The sequence below is a fragment of the Periplaneta americana genome, chromosome 16, assembly GCF_040183065.1.
Source record: "Periplaneta americana isolate PAMFEO1 chromosome 16, P.americana_PAMFEO1_priV1, whole genome shotgun sequence".
NCBI lineage: Eukaryota > Metazoa > Arthropoda > Insecta > Blattodea > Blattidae > Periplaneta > Periplaneta americana.
The window spans coordinates 148,290,072-148,311,318 of NC_091132.1; the positions used below are offsets into that span (position 1 = coordinate 148,290,072).

Genomic DNA, 21,247 nt, shown 5'->3' on the forward strand with positions numbered 1-21,247 from the left:
CATTCAGAAAGTCTTGAAGGAGCTAAATCCCCCTCTTTAATTTTTCATTTTAAAGACAAAAATAGTCCTTTCTGACTTTTTAGTTGATTCTCGCCCTACATACATAACGATTTCAACATTCTCCCAAGTGCAATTACTTTTTCAAAATGTTTATTTAATCCTAGAGTTGTAAGCAATAACAATGCACCTACAGTTTCAAAATATATTTTCTATTTATATTATTTACATGATTTGTATAAATTTTGTTCCTATTTTGATTTCTACCACTCAAAAACACTGTTACCGCCATTCTAACAAAAAATTAAATACTTCCTCATTTAAATCACTCACACCTTCAATCACAGACTTGCACTGAAGTCCTCTTTAGTCCTGATTATTCCTTTGTGCATTGGAAGGAAGACGATGGAGCTTGTTGTTGATGATGATGATGATGTCAAAAACAAATATCCACTGTCAAGTTTTCCATTTGTATATTTTAAAATAAATAACAAGAACAAAAACATGATTGTCTAGTGTGTGAAGGGACAAGGGGCTTGGTTCGGTGTCCCGTGCTGGAGCTATATTCCAAACTGCTAGAGCCTGTCCAGGGCTCTGGGTGTGGAACAAGTCTTATTCCAACACACAACTCTTTGGAATCATTGATATAGGGTAGAGGAGGAGACAAGATGAGTATAAGGTACTATATCCACTTGTGATGTGATGATAAATGACAAGCCAAAGTTGTTAAGGAGTTGTCCCCCAAGGATTAGTAAAGACAAAACAAAGAAAAATGGAAAATACAGCCGCTCTCTCAACATAGAATGAGTCTTAAAGGAAAATTTAATTAAAGTATGCTCAATGTAACTTGTCAATAAGCAGTATTCTGTACTCCCAACTTGTTAGAATTTTGTTATTAATAGTTGTTTAGTCTCTCATACAGTGTGCTTATTGTAGATGATATTATTTTATTAGTACCAAGCACTTGTTGGTTTATTCTGAAGCTGTTATGTTGAGCATATGGCGTGCTTTTTACCACTTGTCCACTACTGCTTCACCAACTGGAACAGAATACATTAAGTAATTTAGGTTAGTACCACAAAGCTTAAGCATAAGTTGCACATTCAAATTTGAGTGAATCTACAATCGAAGAAGGTGATAAACCTTTGGTTGTACCACTTGACCTCAAAGACTGAAGAAAATTACATGCACAAATTACATTCTAAACTCAAATGTCTAAATGAAAGAGAAAAGCATACTACTGAAGAGATATTAATTGGCACTAATGTCTACCAGCATGGCTGAAAGCTAAATTGCCTTACAAACTAAAGTACAACAAATCACAAAATTATCCAAGACAGCACATAAAATCTATAAAGCTGAACCTGTTGCTTGGGAGGGAACAACACCATTAACAAACACTTGGAATCTTTACCACAATTTTACATTGCAGTATTTCAATTATAAAGATTTGAAAGAAAAAGCATATCTAAAAGATCTTTATAGTCTGTTAAAATATTCTCCCTCTTTCCCATGTAGCCTCCATCACCACCTTACTTTATCACATCAGCGAGCAACCCTTCACCATTTGCCAACTACAGTGGTTGGTGTCACTGCGAAAAATAAAACCAGAGGAAAGTATGAGACATAATTCCAGCACATGGCAAACAGCATGACTACTGCAGCAGGTAGAGGCACAGCAGTATTTATAGCCAGTCGCAGAACAGCGCCTACAATTCTACAACATGCTACCCAACCTATCACATTCTGACTAGTTTTCTTTTTGCAATTATACATTTCTTCATCAATTCCGACTACTGGTTTAGACACGACTTTTTCAATTCGTATTTGTGACCTACTGATCACAGTTGAATTAAACCAAACCACATTGCTCAGCAAATTTTATCAGATTCTTTTGGTTATTTGATGTTCATATTTATTCTCCATGATAGCATTTCTACATGTCCTCAAAGGAATGAAATTATATTGTACCAAAACAATGTAATTATATTTTGAATTTGTAGTAGAACTTTTACTGTACAGCTTGAAAAGAAATGTGTACAAATAGAATAATTTCCATATTTTTGATTATCATAACCAGTATTGGAATAAATTTAATATAATTGCTATGTTAATTTTCCTTACCAAATGTAATGGCTTGGGCTCAGACATTGTAACTTGCTATAAACCATGAAATTTTAGCATTCAGTAGAAGTAAAAGCATGTCAGCAAGCATTGGGATTGTTATTGGATAAGGAATATGGCTCATTACTACACACACTTTCAACAGGAAATATATTATGTGAGTAAATATTGGCTCAATATTGATATATGAAAAATTTATAAATATGTATAATGTATAATATACTGAACCAATCTGTGTGTCTACGTCTACAAAATATCATGCCCCAAAATAGGAGTACCCAACCAGTATTTTAGACTATGGGATTAAAAGCAGCATTTCTGCCTACAAGTCTCTAGTATCTTACAGTAAAAGCATATTTTTATAAAAGAAGTTATTTTCTGACGTAAACACAAGTTGGGACTCCTCTTTCAATGCCAATCTACACATTTAACATTCGTATATTAACGAAAATTGATTTACAAGATTCTGAAATTAATTTAAAGTACATAAATACAAATAAAAAAAAAACGAAATTATTATTTTAAATCACATTGATCATATTACCTGACTCAGAAAAGTAGATACGACTACTCTTTCCATATGATCTCAGCTCGGAAATCATCAAATGGGTATAACAATACAATGTTTCATAACATTAGTCAAATGACTTTGATAAGTAATTTTAAAAACAATTTATGCCATGGAATAATAATAAAAAAAGAAACAGAATAGACTTCGATTTTTAATGCACAATAAAGAAGGTATTCATCAAGAACCTCGACATTACATGGAGTAAATAATTTCAGGTCATGATTTACATAAACTTATTGTATTATTATTGTTGAAATATCGTTCAGAGGCCTGAAAAAACCACACCATAAACAGGTTTTTGGATCAAGAGGTAAAATACTCACACAGCATTCCAGGTGAAGAGACACTGAGGTGATGCAGGGAAGGGTACACTCCATTAGCTTAACCAAGCACTGAATAAATTACGAAAAAGAAAGAAAGAAAAAATGAAAGGTAACATTAGTGAAAAGGTAAAAAGATGATTAACATGGGGGCAATCATTTTCAAAATAGTCAAATGTAATTATATGTAAACATCAAACTCTGCTACTCTGTAATGATCGTAAATATTTGTTAACATGAGTAGGTGATACATTTTGCATAATGCATCCTTATCTTTAAATTGGGGCAATCTATCCGCTTGTCACATTAAGTGGATAGGATAAATCATAAAATATTAAACATGTTAAAAGGAAAGGATTACTGTAATACTGATTTGATGGGACTCATCAGATCATGCTGGTAAATTTGGGAAGAAGGTGCACTCTTTTTCCCGTTGATCTAATCACTGAAAATATAACAAAAATGCTGAAATATTATTTTATACTTAAATGTCAACAACTTATAATTTCTCAGGCTAAATATATTCAGACACTATTATCTTTCCTTTCAATGCGCATTTTTTTAACAAGATACAAATAGCTATACAAAATAATAATTTATCCTATAAATGTTCCAACAAACATCAACAAATTGTCATCTATACTTTTATGTACTTCATAAGCATTGATTTTGGCATTAAAAGTATATTTATATTTTTCTCAAAACAATCTAACACACTATGTTTGTGTGCAGTATTTGGCTTGAATAATGATATTCTTAATATTTTCATCTAAAATTTCTAATTAATTTTGCAAATATTCATTCACTCTTCAATACTCACCACAAAGAAAATTCTTTTATCCATGCAACTCATATACTGTAAGTTTGAATTTTAAAACATTGTATAATTACATAGTAACGTATGTAATATAATATATTATGTATACTAGACTATTGCCAAGCATATTATAATCAATAGGCTTCTGCTAGAAAATATTCACTCAGAGTGTCTGATTATACTTATGCACATTTATCACAAATTACCTGATAAAATAATACAAAAGTCCCAAAATTAATATAGCATAAATGGGTACCAGTCAGACTGCACTAGATGTGTACAAAGATATCAGTAATTTTTATCTATTTATTTGGCATTATGCTGCAATGAATCTTAATGAGATCATGATTAGTTAAAAAGTAGCTAGTAACTGGCAAGTCAACTTGCAAGAGTTTGATTTCTTCTACTATTTCAGAAGATTTTTTTTATCAAGAAATTTCATCATTTTCTTCACATAAACTTGCAAATAGATTGTGAGGTACAGAATAAGTTTCCACTATGGAGAGTCAATTCCTAAAACTATAATGTAGTATCAAAAGTGAAGTCAATCTGCATTTCAAGTTTCTCTAATTCATCACAAATTGTAATCATTGTATTTGCTGATAAATATAAACTAACAATTTCATCACTATGTTTGCCTCAAGCCCGAGAAAAGGAATTAAACAGTGATAAGTTATACACATTTCACTACTGTGACTTAATACACAAAGTATTAATTTCACAAAATACAAAAATTCACATCAGATTTTTGTTTCATTTAATTTTAACTATTAAAAATATGATTTAAATATAAATGTGCATATTTATCTGTCTGGTGTCCATGTGCTATAATTTTGGGTATAAATGTTAATATCAAAGTATTTAATTATAAAACTAAACAATTTATTGTGGCATGTTAAATCACTAACCACTAGAATGCAAGATGCAAATGCCATACTGAACACAATATTCACTAATAATGATGTACAAAATATTTGTAAGATTAAAAACACCTCGATTTCAGTTTATATAATTACAAAATCACATACTATTTCTAAGTACTCATGAAAGAATTGGAGGGAAATTCTTCACTGCAGCAGAAACGTGTTCTTTTTTTTTTTAACAGCATTTTTTTAGAATATAAATTACTATTCTTTACAGTTTATTTACCTACTTACCAACAATCATATTACCATGGCTAAAGAACAACTTTCTGCTACTTGTGAAGTGGCATTTCTCCTACTTGACAATACATGAAGTACATATGAATCTTACCTAAAGCAGAAGTGAACTGGTTGTCTGTCGACTGAACTTAGCAACATCAAGCTTTGTCAGGAGAGGTTCAGGTTACAATGGGATAGTCTGCACATTTTATAAAATAAAAAACTGCAAGCTGGAACAAAATTCTTTTAAACCTCATGCAAAGAAAATTTTTGGCTTGTAACAGAATTAATAACCTGAACAGCACAATATCTATGTTGATAACACCATAAATCGTATCCGTTCATTTATATTACTGGAGTGCCTACTGTATTTGAGGCGAATATCTCATATTTCTTTTTGTCAACTATAATATGCTCACACAGACAGAATGTCCGAAGTTGTACATTTGAAATGTTAACAAGACAAATCAATTTCAATTACATTATTTGAAAAGGCACTAAAATTTACCACATTGGTAATATCTCAAGTTAACTGAATCTTTACACATATGACATATTTCAACATATGACATGGAGGAACAATGTACCAATATCTCATAAGAAAAATAAAAGAACTTCAAGTATTTGTTCCATTAAATATTTACACAAAAACGTAACTTGTTTTTGGAATGATGTGAGCCGTCAGTTCTTCAATATATAAATATTTATTGCAAGATATGTAGTCACAAGTGATATTCCCTTTGATATGGTAAGTGCTCTTCCATTCTCACATATTTTACATATATGTAACTTAATATAATTTTCATTTATTTTATAAGTTAATTAGCAATCTCATTCCCCTCATTACTTGTATATAGCACTAGATATTGATGTACTTCCTTCCTGCACTAATATTTATCGAATGAAGGTATTTAAGGGAAAATAGTCATTCAGTCTTCTCAACAGAGCCTATATTTCACATACTTCAACATAGTTAAACTATTCATATATTTATTTTGGTATGTATTTCAGCTTATAAATACAGAGTGAACCATAAGTAAAGTCATTACTTTCAGAGAGTTATTCTTTGAGATATCCTCTGATTGAAGTTCTGGCTGATAAGTATCTCTATTATCAGGCAGTACATCTCACTTGACAATATGTGTCAGAGGAAGAACTATTGTTTGTATACATCTGAAGTCTGATTAGCGTAATATGTAGCTAATTGGCGATGTGTGCAATGGAGGGGAAAAGGAACTGGTCATTCTACCCCATTATCGCCTGGCCTAGTTGCCTCATAAGTGGTGCTTTTTGTTATCACTTGTGAGGATCAGACTTGTCTTCGGATAATTGACTAAACAACAACAACAACAACAATTCTTTGAGATATTTCAAACAAAAAAGTTTAACACAATTTTGCTGGTTTTTCTTCCTTTTCGAGATAAAAATTGTTTTATATGAAACATTTTATAAGGTGTTTTGGGAATGCCATTGATTTAATTCCCAATATGCTCAGTCAATTTAAAAGAGTACTGTATTATGATAAATTATTCAAAGAATTTTAATTTTGTCCTTTAAATGTGCAGAAACTTGATTCAAACAAATGTAACACTGTAAAATTCCTTTCCAGATCGAAAAGTTACATTTGTTCGAATCAAATTTCTGCACATTGAAGAACAAAACTAAAATTCTTTCAATCATTTATTATCATAATACACTGCTCTCTTAAGATGACTGAGCATATTACGAATAGAAAAAGAAATGCAAATCAAGATTTCAGAGGGAAAAATTGGATCGGTGTCGGTTAGAGTTCCCGAGTAGCTCAGTGGTAGAGCGTTGGTACGTTAAACCAAAGGTCCCGGGTTCGATACCCGGCTCCGGAACAATTTTTCCCTCGAAATTATTCAGAAAAAAAAATGCTATGAAATGTTTCATATAAAACTATTTTTATCTCGAAATGGAAGGAAAGACGAGCAAAATTGTACGAAACTTTTTTGTTTGAAATATCTAAAAAAATAACCCACTGAAATCAATGACATTACTTACGGTCCACTGTGTGTACTTACATTCTATTTTACAACTTCGGACGTATGTTTTCGCTCATGTTATGAGCATCCTCAGATCTTTCATTTTAATAGTTATACTTGAACACATGTGACCAGGTTAAAAATATTCAAAGTTGTATAAAAACTACAAAATGTATATAAAAATTAAGAGGGATTAAGAAAGATGGATTATGATGTTATACAACTGCATATATCTATATTTTTTCAAGTTATATCAATATATAAAAGTTACATTAACCAATATGGTTGTACAATTGCATCTTACATCCACTTATCATTGTCTATGTTGCAGTTAAAAACTTCTATTGTGTTGCAGTATTTATTTTACGTAAGTGGTTATATTATCTGTAAAACAATAATTCTTATTTTAAAATGAAATACACTAAAGTTTTATATTGGAGAAAGCCCATAATATTTCCATGGCTATGTTTTACTTCAGAAAAATTAAACTTATGTGTCGGCTGATCGACGGTACTATGGTTTTCTTGCTGTGACATGCTATGTCTTCCAACTGTGGTATAGTTATTCTATGTCTAGAGGCAATTGCATGAACAACAGAAGCTAGTGCTGACAACTGAACTACATTTGTGATTATATTGTATAATGGGTTACCAGTATCTTGTTTACCACTATTTTATTGATTAGATTCTCTTTCTGGTTATGATGTTTAACAATGTAAGAGTCTTCTGCTACGTTCAAAGTATACTTCCATTATTGATCAATTTTACAATCTATAATACTTTTTTCTATGTTTCTAAATTCATGATTATTTTCGATGAGATGATTAGCAAACTTGGATTTATTTCTATTACGTCTAAAATCTGCTTTGTGTCCTTCAGACCTTGTTTAAAAATTGCATCTAGTCTGTTCTATACGGTATTTGTCATCTCCTGAATTCTATTGTTAATAATGTTATGAAGTTTGTTGTTTGTTCTGTAAGTAACATTGACTTTTTCTTTTTGAGAAAGTTGCCTCATTTATTTGCTATCATTTTATTGTACGTCGTGGTAAATCAAATTTTGTTTGCTTGTTTTTATTTTCAACTAGCCATACCCGTGTGCTTCGCTGCACTTGTTAGAAATAAGATAGATAATTTGTATAAACAAAAGCCGCCCTAAATAAGGGTTCGATAGATCGGCCTACTAATCAAAAATGCTATGATCGCATTGTAACACTATTATTGAGAAACTGTCATTTTTCCGTTGGCAGACCGTTGATTAAATTTGAACTGATTGTTGCCATGTTATTCATATCCTTTTCATTGTGTGTTCAAGTTCATGTACTCTTTTAAAGTGTTATGAATAAAATTTAAAAAAATATAGAAAAAGTAACAGTAATAGCTTAAAAGCCGCCCCCTCAAATCTGCCGCCCTAGACAGCTGCCTAGTCTGCTTAGGCCTAAATACGCTCCTGCTCAAGTGTGAGTCTCAAATTCTACCATCTGAGCCAACTCACTCGGTTGTGTATCACTGTTTATGTAAATAAAAAAAAAAAAAAAAGAAAATGAATGTGGTACATAAATATTATTTTAAGGAACATAGGAAACGAATGTGGGTAAATTATGAGTGCAGGAACGCCATTTCGTGACATTTTTTAAATAACTCAGCTCCAGTGAGCTCAACGGTAAAATACTGATTTTCACTCTATGTGTGCTGTATTTTTGATCCAGTAAAAATACTCATTTTTACGACAAAACTCTTAAAAGTACTATTATGTTCTGTGGACAAAAAGGAGCTGAAGTGTGTAAAATTAGAATATTTTATATGGACCAAATAAAGTTTAAATAATGAAGTTATACAATATTTCGAAAGAATATCAAGTTTTCTGTGCGTAAATATCTATTTTAATCTTACCTCAGTCCTCATATAGCATTACATCCATCTAGAGAAACAATTTCAAATAGTGAAGGAATTATCCAAATCGATTAATTAGCTTCTGAGATTACTTCATACAAACACACAAACATTTTCTGTATATTAATATCGATAAACATTTATATATGCCCATCACAGAATAGAAATATATCTGTATAAAAATAGTGTCAAATGAATAATATTCTCAGTTTGTTGTGACCAAAGTCGCCTTAAATAGACGGAGTCATTTGTTTTCATTTCATTATAGGCTATTAGTCTGAGGTGGCGCTGATAAAACTTAGTTATTTTAAAACTCTTGTATCTCATTAAATATCAGTCCTATCAAAATTTTGCATGGAATAAAACTTATCGGAAATAATTTTTAAAGAAACTTTTGTTATGTAACATTTTTCATGAAAATCGATTTATTCAATTCACGCCCCCTTATAACCCCCCTTTTAAATAAAGTATTTTTAATGCCATGTAGCCTAAAATTTAAATTAGAACAAATTTAATTTATATTCCAATTTTCATAGAATTCGTTCAGCCATTATCATGTGAAAAGGTAACAAACATCCAGACAGACATACAAGCAAAAATATCAAAAATGCTATTTTCGGTCTCAGGATGGTTAATTATACATGTTAACACCAATTATTTTTGGAAAAGCGAAAATTACCAGAACAATTTTGGTTACAGATTTAATATTAGTGTAGACTATGTTCCCTAATGTTGTATAATTATTCTGTAGTAATTTCCTTTTTCCCTTATGTATTATGTTAATTATTATCTTTATGTTGTATTCATGTTCCAAAGCTATTTGTAAAATTTTGTTATATTCTGATTTATAGTTTTCTGGATTAAGCTTGTCTATTAAGTACTAACTAAATATGCTTATTTTCTTAATCTCTCTTAATTTTTTTTATATGTACTTTGTAGTTTTATACAACTTTGAATTTTTTTTTTTAATTTTATACATATCTATATATTTTTAACCTAGTCACATGTGTTCAAGTATATGTTATTAAAATGAAAGACTTGAAGATACTCATAATACGTGTGAAAACATTTGTATAAAGATGTAAAACAGAATGAAAATATACTGATGAATTATAAGACTGAAACATACAAAAATAAATATATGAATTACATATAACTTCTCTGAACATACAATGCCTGTAAAAATAGTTATATTAATATATTTCAGGCATAAGTGAACAGTTCTTTCCCTCTCTGCTACCAATTAAGCAGTGAAGTTAGAGTTAACTATGAAGTAATTATTTATTAGCCCTATCTCGGTAAGACATAAAATAGTAAGCTTTACTACCTGTACTCTTCGCAACAAAAAAGAATGGGCCGCAGACAAATCGTAAGTTCCAGATATAGAATATTGCACAAGCATGTCACGTCAATGTCCCTGTTTATTTTTTTAAGTCGGTTATTTTATGACGCTTTATCAACAGCTTAGGTTATTTAGCATCTGAATGAGGTGAAGGTGATAATGCCAGTGAAATGAGTCCGGGGTCCAGTACCGAAAGTTATCCAGTATTTGCTCATATTGGGTTGAGGGAAAACCCCAGAAAAAACCTCAACCAGGTAACTTGCCCTGACCGGGAATTGAACCCGAGCCACTTGGTTTCGCTGCCAGACGCACTGTTACTCCACAAGTCTGGACTGTCCCTGTTTACCAGGCAACACAAAAAAATTTAAATTTGCTGTATTTGGTTAAAAAGTCTGAAATAAGTTGTAAAATTGAATAAAAGATTGATTCTAGATACATCAGGGCCTCTGAAGAGTGGAATAATAATAAAATTTATAAACACAAAATCAATGGGAGGAAATAAGAACAGGAAAACCATGATATTATGCTTATCTTGTTCTAAAAGTCTTGATAGTGTAGATTGTTACAAATTTTCCATTTACATCTCGAAAAGTTAGGATTATGTACCGATATCTCTTAGAATATATCTACACTCTACCAAATAACAAACCACCTCTCTCAAGCAATACTCCTGTGTGTAAATAAAACAGTCTGTCTTGGCATTATTCTTGAAGGTGGCAGACAACAAATCATTGCCCTATTCGCATAGGTTATTCTGCATCAAAGATAGCCAGAGAGATGGAGTCCCTTAGTCAACTGCTAAGAGGTGGGCTAAGCTTATTCTCGAGTATGGTGAAGTGTGAATCATTCAATTTTTGATCGGACACACATCTCTACAAGGGAAGAGGACGCCATGTTATGGAGAGAAGTTGAAAACCACCCCTTTACAACTGTCTCTGAACTCAAGACAACATCCAACTTTCCCAGTTTCCTCACACACCATGAGAAGATGTTTCAGAGAGTGTGGCATAAGATGTAATCGAGGTGTTAGGAAGAAACATTTGAAGATGGAGCATATTCTGAACTGTCTAGCCTGTGCTACTCTCTGACTGGACTTCTATTATAGAAATGTGATTTTCTCTGATGAGGTAAAGGTCGCTGATAGCAACAATGGTCCTGCTCTAGTTTATTGTATGAATGGTCACTGATATGATGAATGCTTCGTGAAATGACTTAACAGGTTGGGTCGTGTGTGTTTTGCATGTTGGGGGTCGATGTCATACGATGGGGCAGGACTTCTGGAATGCAACTATGATTGGTTTATGCAGAAGTCTATGAACACACTTTTTCAAAATAATGATCCCTTCCACCCAAGAATGATATGCAGAAGGAACACTTTTCGTCTAGCAGAATAATCACCCGGTACACACTGCCAACTGCATTCAAAGATGGATTATGAGGAAGCCTGGATGTCGACCTGGTTTCCAAATTCACCTTGTATGATCAGATTAAAAACTAGTGGACTAGAGTCAAATGGATCCTATGCTTTAATTGGGCAGAACAATCACCCATTCGGACAATTGACGAATTGTGGAACAGAGTTCTAGATACGTGGGAGGTGATGGCCATAATGTAGACCTGTTCCATAATCTTGTGGACTTCAAGCCAAGCAAAATGAGGGCAGTTATTGGTGCAGGTAATTTGTGGACGAGATGAGAGTCTCTACAGTAAGCCTTTTTTTGATTATATATTTGTTTGTTTAGTTCTTTATATATTTATATTTGATATGCTTCTCATTCCTTTAGGAAGTGAAATAACTATTACTTTTATTTATATAGGCCAGGTCTCCTCTATTAACAGCCCACAGGTGATGGCCAATAATATTTTTAGAAGACTGACATAACGAAGTTTATTAACAAATGTCATTTAACACTGGAAATAAAACAACTGAAAACTAAAACAATATTACTCTACCAGGAGGTCAACTCATAAACTATGACACAGAAAGCAGACATGTTACCTGTGTGAATCACGCAGTAGAACTTTGCATTTCTAATGACCAAGATTAGGCCCATTCTTTTTTATGGTGGGTGTACGTTCTGTCTCACTTATATTTTGTTTAAAAATATTAGACAACAAATTTTGATTTTTTTATAATTATATATTTATAAGTGTTCCTGATTACACTACTTAATGAACCAACGACATTACTGAAATGTAATTATTCAAGATAACTATTGTATGGGGAACTTCATTCATCATACAAATTTCACACCAGCAACATTCTTACCAATTCAGGTTTGCAGCTGCAAGTATTAGCTGAATCACTTAATAGCCCACATTTTCATTTTGAACAGTTACATAATTGACTGCCACACATGCTTTCTTTTAATGATCTATAGGACTGCAATCAGCCGTACTCGTGCAGACGATACAATTCCTTATCCCACTACCTATTCAATTCAATGGATTTACTTAAACCCCATAACACTTGTCCTTGTAATATGCCAATTTAACTTGCGCATGTAGTAACAGTGGAACTTGAAGGACGATTTTTTAAGTTTTAAATTCGAATTTTAGACAGTTCTAGCAGATCGAATAGAACTGGTAATTTTCAACAGTTTGCACATTGCCATGATATTCCAATTTTTTCTGTTCTATTATCCAATATTGGTGGCTTTTCCACACTTTGAAACAAAGGACAATGCCTAACCGCTAACAGATGAAAATCACACAAGAAGTGTAATTTTATTAAATCTGTTCACTGTTCATTTGTTTTGTTTTCAGCTTGCCTTCATTAATATAAAATAAGTGTACTCTTACGAATTTGTGTTACCAAATATTGCTTTATTTCGTCATCCTCGACTTTTTCTCCCAGATGCAATAAATGCTGGAACTTACACACTCCTTAATCACTTTAATAACAGATTGTGCTTTCAGCAATTAACCTGCCACAGCCATGTAAAATGACGGATATGGTGGTTCCTGGATTTGTCTTTAAAAATTATATGAAAGAGGAGTAAAATAAAATCGAAAATATCTCTCAAAACTGTTGAAATCACTATGACTACATCATCCAAATATGGGATGAAAATGAGGAGGGGAAGGAAACAGAACAAGTACGAGTGGTAGGCAGTACGGTGTCAAAGAAGCTATTAGCAAGCACAAACAGCACGCATCCTGCACAGCTTTAACACTTAATGTAAGTTACAGATGTTTCTTTAAAACATTAATTTCTTTTTATTAGCAACACAAGTTCTCATTAACATTTGTTCCACAATTACATTACTGATATTTACACACCATATTTATCTTAAGTTTTTGAATTCCAACTCATCCATTAAAATGCACTTTGAACAACTTAAATGAAACTGTAGGAACCCAAACTATATGAAAATCGTTCACTACGTAACATTAACATTAACATACCAAAATAATTTAAAATCTTTTCTTTTTTTCCTCTCTCTCTCTCTCTCTTGAGTCACAGGTATAAATGGGACATTGCCATGAGAAATGATGTGAAAACTTCTTAGACAAAACATTCTCGGAATAGTTATTCATTTTGCATTCATAATCACATTTTAAAATATAATCGTAATTCTCTCCTTTCAGTTCATTTAATTGTCCATCAACATTTGGTTAATTTAATAAACTTCTTTATTTCACACAGGGAAGGGAAATTGATTGCTTAGATCACATGATTGTTAATACTTCGTCTAGCACATGCCTTTAAAAGGGTCAAACACACACATTCACACACGCATACTCAAACCTAATTCATACTTACAAAATGTTCGTCCCTGTATTCATTCATACAATTGTTTATTGATCGTGAATGTACGAATTTTTTTTATCATGTTCTCTATTATCATAACTATTGGTTGGAACTAAACGAAAGTGGTTTTAGCCATACTAAAACTATGACTAAATGGAAGAATTTTTAATGCATTGAATCAACCCCGATCCTAAGCACAAGAGTAAAATAAAACCTAAGCACAACTTGTAGGGACTGTTAGCCAGGAAAATCTGTTTTCAATCAAAAAATATTTGTTGTGCTTCAAGATGATGTAGGTCCATGCATAATCTGATTTGTCGGGCAGTAACAACAGTATGGATGACAGTAACAATGGTGGCAGTAATAGGAGTAGTAGCCAAAGTAAAATAGTAGTAATAGTAGCAATAATAATAATAATAATAATAATAATAATAATAATAATAATAATAATAATAATAATATATTCACAACACACAAGAGTAAATCAACACTCCATTATTCACAGCAGCAAAACAGTTCTGATGGTTTAGCATGCAGGTGCAGGCAAGTAGGTGTGGTTGGGCAGGCATGGGCATGGCGCAGGCGTAGGTAGTTGGGCTCAGCCACAGGATAAGGAGAGAGGCAGAATAGATGCTACTGAGCTGGCCAATAAGTGGATGATTTCCAAATCACAATTAACAAAAAGGTTATCAACTAGAAATATTTTACTTCCATCCACATCATTAAGTTTTAAGCTTTTTAAAGCCATGTTTCCTGTCTTCCCATCCCTCTGTAATCCCTCTCCTGTTGGAAGACCACTCCGTCTTATTACCTGGATTGTGAATGAAATAGCAACCGCGTAAGTAAATCATGCATTAGAAACTGTTGAGTAACTTAATATCCTTCAACACAAACTTGTAGAAAAAGATGGTATTTAAGATAATTCTGCCACCATTCTTCAGGAATCAAAGTCTATTTCTAAATAAAAATAAAATAAAATAAAAAAATACACTTTTCAATGATATGTATATCAATATCTAGAAATAGTTTAATTACAATAATTTAATTGTTGAGTACATGACTAAACATAAAAGAACTAAAGGGAACAAAATGCACTTGTCCGGCATTATTACCTAAGGAAAGAGTCTCCCTTCAGAGGAACTTTGTGATCCTGCACGAAGTTCGTGAAAGGAAAACCATTAAAATAAATAATTGTTATGCATGCTACTCTCGATATCCCCAGGAGTAAAGTGTATTTCAGTGCTGGACAAATAAAAAAGTATGGGATTGCTATAGTTTTAAACTGCTATGAAAAAGAAACAAAACTCCTTTATAACCATTAACAGAGTTGGACATGGAATACATAATGTTTTTCATGTATATATACACTGTTTAGATTGTGATACAAAATTCATCATTTAACATGGATTTCAATGTGTAGCAAACTCGGCAGATGTACTGACAGAATATGATGCAATACCCATGACAAAAGTTTAAGTCTGTCTCGTATAAACATGTATATTTGTTGTTCAGTAAACCCCACCCTCCCTTTCAACCCCATGGCTAACCCCCTCTAAAATTATTGTCAGGATCTATAATATAATAAGGGCTCTGACTAAAACATTATGTACATAAGTAAGCAAAAATTGGACAGCTGTCAGCAATATTTCTAGAGGAAAATCATGAAACTAAATGTAAAAAACAAAATGACCATGTGACAAAAAAAGAGGCGAGTCTTAAAAAGGCACTTCTCTACTAAATTACAAAATAAATGCCTTTACACTTGGAAAAATGTAAAGGAATAAATGTTATCAAAACATACTCATAGCATGAGGTTATTCGGTGCAGCACGAACACACCTTTCTGGAAGCAGGTCGAGTTTTGTACTGGTCACTTGTACGCAGAAAACACAATGATCCCTGGTTACTGAGTGAGCAAATTCCCATGTGTGTCCGGGGAAGGAAAATGCACCCCTCTCAACCCTGTTCTCCACTCCACCACTCCACACCCCATCTATCTTCCCTTGGTCCACTGTCAAACTGCCACTCAATAACGCACTTAATACTGCCTTTGCAGTCACTCGCTCAAACCAAACCACCAACTCACTCCATGCTTGGCATAGGGAGGGTGTTAAGGTTAAACTGTTTCAAACTTCAGAAAACCAAATCTCTGTCGGTTGAGATTGTGTTTCTCTTGCCACATTTCATATTAATTTATAAGTTAATGTTCAAAAAGTCCAGGGGTGAAGTAGTATTTAATCGTGGTTGGTTTAGGAAGGCAAATATTCACATCCACTAGCATCTCCTATAGGGGACTGAATAATATCAAGGCAAAGAACACCCCCCACATAAGAACAATCCAGTGCAGGGTATAAATGTAGCTCTCACCATCAGTGAACTTTCTGGCGACGAACTTGAGTGTTTCATCAAGAAGCACGACAGGGATGGAGAATTTCATGACAGTGATCCACTCATCACCATTCAGAGGCGTTACCTGGAAAACAGTCTGGACAACAGAAAACAATTAAATTCAACGTGTATTCTTACTTCCTTTTTTTTGAGGGGGGGGGGACGAGGGAGGCAACAGGACAGGAAAAATACAACAAAATCCTAAGATGCTCCTGAGGAAGTAGTACTTAACTTCCTTAACTTTACATGTATTTATGAAAAAGTATCCAGTTTAACAGGTTCTAAACTAAGATGTATATATGCATCCCCATTACATCTCACTACAGCCTAACATTCATACATGCCATAATGAATGAGTACATGCACATGATGATCAAAAAGGTTAAACTGAAATGTATAACAACCATGTAGCATTTCTTTTAGTTGGTTAATAACATGTATCAACTACTAGGTTATTTGGAGCTGATGGAATCTGTTATAGTAAGATGATATTTGGCGAGATGAGGCAGAGAATTCGCCATAGGATTACCTAACATTTGCCTTATATATCGAGAGAACTTCAGAAAAACCCCCAATCAAGTAATAAGCCCAAGTGGGAACTGAATCCATGCCTGAGTGCAGCTTCATATCAGCAGGCAAACATGCTACCATCCGAGCTATGCCAGTGGCTATCATATAGTTAATGGCAGGACATGTGTGACTGAAAATTCAGATAATGTGCATAAGAATATGCTATGGTGGCAATACTTACATATGATGTGATCAATTTAGAATAATGTAACAAGACTTGTGTCCATGTTTCAACAGGAATTTCTTTTGTATTTCAAAGATTTATTTCATTGCAGTAAACTATATGATTTATGTTAGGATGAAAAATAAATTTCACTTATTCAAGTACTATAGACATATAATTAGTGATATGTAGTCTAACATTCAAAAAAGATACTAAGTATTATTCCAATTTACTATTTTTTTAGAGTATATTATTTAAGGTTTTAATGTAATAGTGTTGAATATAAGCCATACACTACTGACTAAATTATATTAGTTCCCAAGGACCATAAATTTAAATTTCACAAGTACAACATACTTTTTTTTCGACAGTAATAGAGCAGGAAGCAATAATTTTATATAAATTCCCAATGTAGAAAAGAATGACGAAGTATTTATAGCATTAGACATACCAAGATGTGTAAATTATAAGAATTGTTGTTTACCGGTACATGAATTTACTGTGATGATAAGGAGTAAATTAAAGAACCTGACAACTTAAAAATTACGCTTTCAAATGTGTGAATTATTTACACTGAAAAGATAGTGTCCTAAAATACTAGCGAACATCTCAACTTTCGAGAGAGGAGTGCTTTTAAAAAGTAATCTAAAATAATCAGTTTTAAATATGAACAAAATGAACACGTTGATTTCAATAATATTTAATCATGTCAAAATATGAGTTTCTTTGTAGATTATGTTGTTGTTGTTTTCTAATGCCAGGTGTTTGACAATAAAGCCATTTGACCTCTTGCACTCCAATATTTTTCAAAGATATTATCATGGTCAGCCACTGAAGCACAGATTTTGAGTCTCTGTAGATTATTGAAAAACATTTAAATAAAAATACTGGCATTACAACATAAGCATAAAGCATAAGTCACTCAGAACATACAAATTAAATCTTAATATTTACTAGTTAGCATGAAGCATGAGAAATATAAAAGTACTGGAGCTTCAGCTTGTTATTGTAATTTGAGGAATATAAAGAGGCTCATCACTTACGGACAGAATGTCAATGTAAAGAATGACGAAGTGAAGAGTGAAAGACAGGATCATGGAGCCAACCAGCCACAAGTTGGACCAGGGGGGCATAGCGACGAGGGACTGGTTCTCAGACAAGCTGAAACATATAATATTCATCTTGTATTGCATTGTATGTAAAAAAACTGATACATATAATTTCATTATAATATGTCTTTATAGAGCGCCATCTGGGGACTATCAAAATTTTATTCATTTATTGGAAAAGACACTGAAATACTTACAGAAACTGAAACGTGAATGCTTATTTGCGGAGACATCAATGTCAGTTATCTAACAGAAGCAATAGGAAAGATAAACTAAATTCATTCCTAGTATCTATCAATTTAATTTACACAGTAAATTTTCCGAAAAGAATATAAGGGAATTCAGCTACTGCAATAGACAACATATTTATTGGAAAGGAAAGAACAGGTATATCTCAAACAACACCAATAATTAATGGTCTTTTGGATCATGACACTCAACTCCTAAATATAAATATTAACACATCATTAAAAAACCAAGTAAAGTGAGATTCAGAATTATAAACAGAGAATCATTAAATAATTTTGAAACAAATCTTAAAAATGATCATGGGAATCAGTATACAGTTACACTATGCACTCGTCGATTTTTTGGTTTCCCAATTCTTACCAGGCTAATGCTGGGATATAATTACGCCTACATGGACAACGAATCGCTGCCTTCCCAGTCCCACAATTCTTCGCAACATTCTCATCTTCGCAACAGACCGGTCATCTAACCGTGAAGCGTAAAGTGATATGAATAGCAAATGCAATGAGTTTCATAAAACATTTAAAAATATTTTTGAATCCAGTTTCCCTATAAAGTATACAAATGTAAACATATCCAGCAGTAGATGATTACACAAGGTATTAAAATCTCATGCAAAACCAAGAGATCATTACATATACATTATATATATATTGTCGAAAAGACAACCTGGTGGCACTGGATAAAATATATATATATATATATATATATATATATATATATATATTTATACAGAGTAGAAATAATATTGATACAAACTTAAAACAACACTATAAAAATTATTCAAAAACATTACACAAAATGATCAAAAAAGCAAAGAATTACACTATAATACAATACAAAACTCTGATAATAAAACAGAACAACTTGGAACATAATTAAAAAAGAAAATTGCAAATATATTTAACAAATATTTTCTTTCAATAACAGATAGTCCCCTAGATAATGTTACTAACAGTTTTGACTCTTTAACACAATATTTTCTAACAAAATTCCCAAATATTCAAATATTTCCAACAAACAGACAAGAAATAATTGCAATTGTATTAAAAATCTGAAGTCAAACTTCTCAGGGTATGATGAAATAGCAAGTAAAATATTAAAAGCTTGGCCACTAAGTTATTTATATAACTATCCAATGATATATTCCCCAAGAGATTAAAATTTTCAGTGGTTATTCCTTCTTCAAAAAAGGAATGTAGAAAAGATTATATCATCTTGAAAGATACAACATTTTAGTTCCAGAACAGTTTGGATTTAGGAAAAATAAATCTACGAAAAATGCAAAAATGCAACATTTAGTATAATTGACAAAATTCTGGAGACAATTAATAAAAAGTTTCAAGTTGAAGGGATTTTCTGTGATTTAACCAAAGCATTTTACTGTATAAATCATAAAATGCTGTTAGACAAATTAGATTATTATGAAATTAAATAAGTTGCACACCAGTGGTTTCACTTGTATCTCCTACACAGAAAACAGAAAGTCGAAATCAGTACCACTATGAAATCTGCCTCGACATAATGGAATTCCATCCTCTATTTTTTCTAGTGTTCATAAATGATCTTGCTCCCCTAATAAAAGATGTAAGTCATCCTATATTATTTGCAGATGACACAAGTATAATAATTACAGTCAATAACTCCAACACATTCCAGTCTTCAACAGAAGCAATTCTCCTCAAAATATGTGATTGGTTCTCAGCCAATAAATTAGTATTAAATTGTAACAAAACTAACATAATCTAATTTAAATTCTGTCCAAATTCAACCTCGCAAAGTTTAAGCACAATAATTAATAATAGGTCCCTAATAGAAACAACAAGAACCAAATTTCTTGGCTTCTAAATCGATAATGTGTTAAATTGGAAAAATGATATTAAAGAAATTATCCCCAAGCTAATTCTGCACGTTTTGCTATCAGATCTATGCAAGAGATAGTAAACATCAAATCCTTAAAAACAATATACTTTGCATACTTCCATTCTGTAATGAGTTTTGGAACAATATTCTGTGGAAATTCTACAGATAGTAACAGTATATTCATACTACAAAAAAGAGTAATTAGAATAAAAGTAGCTGCCAAATCTAGGAAATTGTGTAGAACCATTTTCAAAAAACTACAAATAATGCCCATGGCTTGTCAATATAGTTTTCATTAATGATCTTCCTCATATGTAATCGTAAAAACTTTGTAACTAATGCAACAGTTCATAGTATAAATACTCATCAAAAAATGACTTTCATACCCCATCGGCAAGTCTATTGTGCTATCAAAAAGGAGTGCATTATATGGCAGTAAAAATTTTTAACAGCCTCCCTATGGATATAAAAAATCAAACCTAAAACACAAGATTATTTAGGGCCAAATTAAAGAAGTACAGTACCTAATTTTTCACGCCTTCTATTCTGCAGGTGAATTTATGACATTCAACAATGCTGCATGAATATTTGTCTTGTATTAAGTATCGATGCTAACCCTTGTATTGTACTAATATACTGTAAAAAACTTCTGTATATATTTCAACTAGGCTGTGACTAAGACTTTGTAGTATTATTAAGATTTTTTTGACATGTTCCATATTCTAGCTGTGAAGCAATGTACGAATACCATGAAATGCAAATAAATACAATACAATACAAAGACAGGAAGACGAGTACCTAATTTTCTACAAGTTTAACATCACAATTTATTACTTTCGAACTCTCTCCCAACAATACTCTTCTCACTAAGTCAGTGGTCAGATATGAAGCTCATGTTATGTACAGACGATATGTTAAAGTGCTGGCACTTCCCTATACAGC

General features: G+C 32.2%; 1 protein-coding gene across 4 annotated transcripts in view; it reads right to left on the reverse strand.

The window, feature by feature from the left end:
• Positions 1–453: 453 nt before the first annotated feature.
• The window catches only part of SERCA (ATPase sarcoplasmic/endoplasmic reticulum Ca2+ transporting SERCA), a 131,708-nt gene continuing 110,914 nt past the window's right edge, over positions 454–21,247 (reverse strand). Inside the window, exons 18-21 of one of the 4 annotated variants that reach the window (XR_011329806.1) lie at positions 18,128–18,245; positions 16,331–16,448; positions 3,016–3,084; positions 1,501–1,589 (exon numbers count right to left, since the gene is read on the reverse strand). Coding sequence is in view for 3 of the 4 variants with exons in the window: in XM_069813137.1 (XP_069669238.1) it covers positions 16,248–16,448; positions 18,128–18,245 (319 nt within the window). In the remaining variant the exon portion in view is untranslated. Of the gene's footprint in view, positions 1,038–1,500; positions 1,590–3,015; positions 3,085–16,232; positions 16,449–18,127; positions 18,246–21,247 lie in introns of those variants that run through there. The other 3 variants (XM_069813139.1, XM_069813138.1, XM_069813137.1) reach the window with 3 other exon arrangements.